At 48.8% G+C, this 2,325-nt stretch overlaps 1 protein-coding gene across 2 annotated transcripts in view; it reads left to right on the top strand.

Moving 5' to 3' along the window:
• LOC102681877 (tyrosine-protein phosphatase 99A-like) overlaps positions 1-2,325 on the top strand; it is a 334,024-nt gene that overhangs the window by 120,710 nt on the left and 210,989 nt on the right. For both annotated transcript variants that reach the window (XM_006622301.2, XM_006622302.2), the window contains exon 2: positions 26-319. In XM_006622301.2, coding sequence (XP_006622364.1) covers positions 26-319 — 294 coding nt within the window. The remainder of the gene's footprint in view (positions 1-25; positions 320-2,325) is intronic.

The following is a 2,325-nucleotide window of genomic DNA, read 5'->3' as shown; positions in this document are numbered from 1 at the left end:
GACGGACCAACGTCTCTGTTTCCAGATTCCATGGTGGGGGAGATGGTCGTCGAGGCTGGGAAGAACGTGACGCTGAATTGTCCCGGTGTGACGGAGAACTCTCTCATACTGATGCTCGAATGGCGGGTTAACAGTATGCAGTTGCTCGAGTACAGCAGCAACACCACGATAGTGTGGAACCACCAGAACAGGGTTTCGTTGTCGTTGAAGAACTACTCGCTCCAGTTTCATCCGGTCACCGCGCAGGACACCGGCGAGTACACTTGCTTGGTGAACAGTCGCAGTATGCCGGAAGCTGTCATCAGTCTCATAGTTCACGGTGAGTTCCCTTTTTTTTTTTATTGCGTTTTTTAAAATTGACTCGATTTTGATTCGAACACGACGTTGAAGAGATGCTTTCATCTCGTAAAAAAAAAAAGAAAAAAAAAGAAAAAAAAATTGTCGAGTAGAATTGGCCTGAAAGGTAAATCGAACTGATATAAAATGCCATAGATATAAAAGCACAGAGTGGGGAGGGATTAAATCGAAACGATATATTCATTCGTATAACACGAGCTCTCTTTTTCTCGTTGAAAAAAAAGGAAGTCCATACGAATTGAAATGAACCGAGAATCGGGTAAATGTGCGCATCGTAAAAATAATCATGGAAAATCCCGGCAAGTCCCTCTATTTAGCCCGTCAGGATCGTCCCCTCTCTCTCTCTCTCTCTGTCTCTCGGCAAGTAAATTAAAAATTAACCCGGTCTCGCGTCCCTCGTCACTTGGCGCATCGCCAACGAGCCAAACGGGTCGCTACATTTGCGTTTTAACCTTGATGTACCATAATTCCTTCCTCGTTCTGTTTAAAGCTGTTCGAATATCGTTCGCGAAAAAATCAAGAGGCGAGGCGCTGTGATGCGTCGCGCGATGATCGATGATTCGTTATGCAAGTGGGACGCGGCCGGGTCATGCGCCGAATTTCACCGATCTTATTATTTTAAAGGGTCCTCCGAGAAAGAGTGGCGGTCGCGTAACTAACGAAGGCAATTTTCGAGTGTTACCGCCGTGTGCCGCGCCGCTCGCCCCTGCGGTAACCGAGCTCCCGGCAACTTCAACCCCTTCCTTCCACGATATTGGATAAACTTGCGAGCCAGCGGGAGGAAGGAGGGGGTTAAATTTCCGGCGTAATGTCAAGGCAATTTACATGGTCGTTCGGTATAATCCGGCAAACTCCCGGCCGAAAGACCATCGAAATTGTACACCGGCCGTTATCGAGAGGTTTTTCGATCTTTTCGTTACGATCGAGTTACCGCGCGTTCGAGAAGCCCGCCCGTCGATAAATCGTCCCTCCCTCTCGAAGAAAGGAACGGCGACGCTTGTTCGGCGGAGGAAAATCCCTCCCCTCCTCGCTTCTGCGAGGACCAAGTCAGCGTTTCCAACTTTGGAATGCGCTTCCTCTGTTTCCCCCCTTGTTAAAAATGAAGGAAACTTTTCTTGGTTCGCTTTTAGCGCGAGCAGTAGGACTTGTGCGCGCAGAAGGAGTCCCGCGGCTGTTGGGAATTCGCTACGAGTTGCTCGACGAGTGTCTCGCTTCGAATCCCGATGGAAACTAAAAATTCCTAGCAGTTAAGAATTATCTCCAAACGTTTCCCTCCCCTCGAAACACCCGTTTTTCCGTCTCGTCTCGTCTCGTGTCTCTCGCGTGGGAGGGAAATTAATCGATCCCACAACTGGCGCGCAATGGGTGTTCTTTTCTCTCGTTCGTTCCTCGCCTCGAGTGTCTGGTAATTTGTGTTTATTGAACCGGTTCCCCTTGAAAGTTGGCCGAGTTTGTACACAGTTCGCACAACGGTCGAAACAAAAGAGCGAGAGGAGGGGAAATGGATCGGGTGGAGGAGAGGAGAAGGGAAAAGAGAGAGAGAGGGTTGACGTCGCAGCTTCCCAACGCTTTATTTCAGGCCCGAGTTTCTTTACTCGTCGCGAAGTGTTTGCACCAAGTATTTACGGCTGATTTGAATTCGTCACGTGTTACCTACCGCGTCAAAAGCTAACTTTTCCGGTCGTCCCATAGGCGCCGGAATCATGGGAGTTCTCGTTAAAACTTCGCCCCGCATAACTTGGCTCCAAGTTTTGCACGCGCGCGCGCGCATCTGCCCCGAAAGACAGAGAAAAACGAGAGGAAGGTGGGAGAAAAAGGGAAAACGAGACCCCTATCGCGTTATGTCTCGATCATTTGCATTCAATGCACGAACCGCGACTCCATTTGAATAAGAAGTTTCCCGTGGTTGAAACGAACTGCTTCGAAAAAAAAATAAATTCAATATTTTTCTCGTAGATTCTTTCTCCC

Source organism: Apis dorsata, unplaced genomic scaffold (assembly GCF_000469605.1).
Source record: "Apis dorsata unplaced genomic scaffold, Apis dorsata 1.3 scaffold_683, whole genome shotgun sequence".
NCBI lineage: Eukaryota > Metazoa > Arthropoda > Insecta > Hymenoptera > Apidae > Apis > Apis dorsata.
The sequence above is the reverse complement of the archived record's forward strand: the minus strand, read 5'-3'. Positions and strand labels throughout refer to the sequence as shown.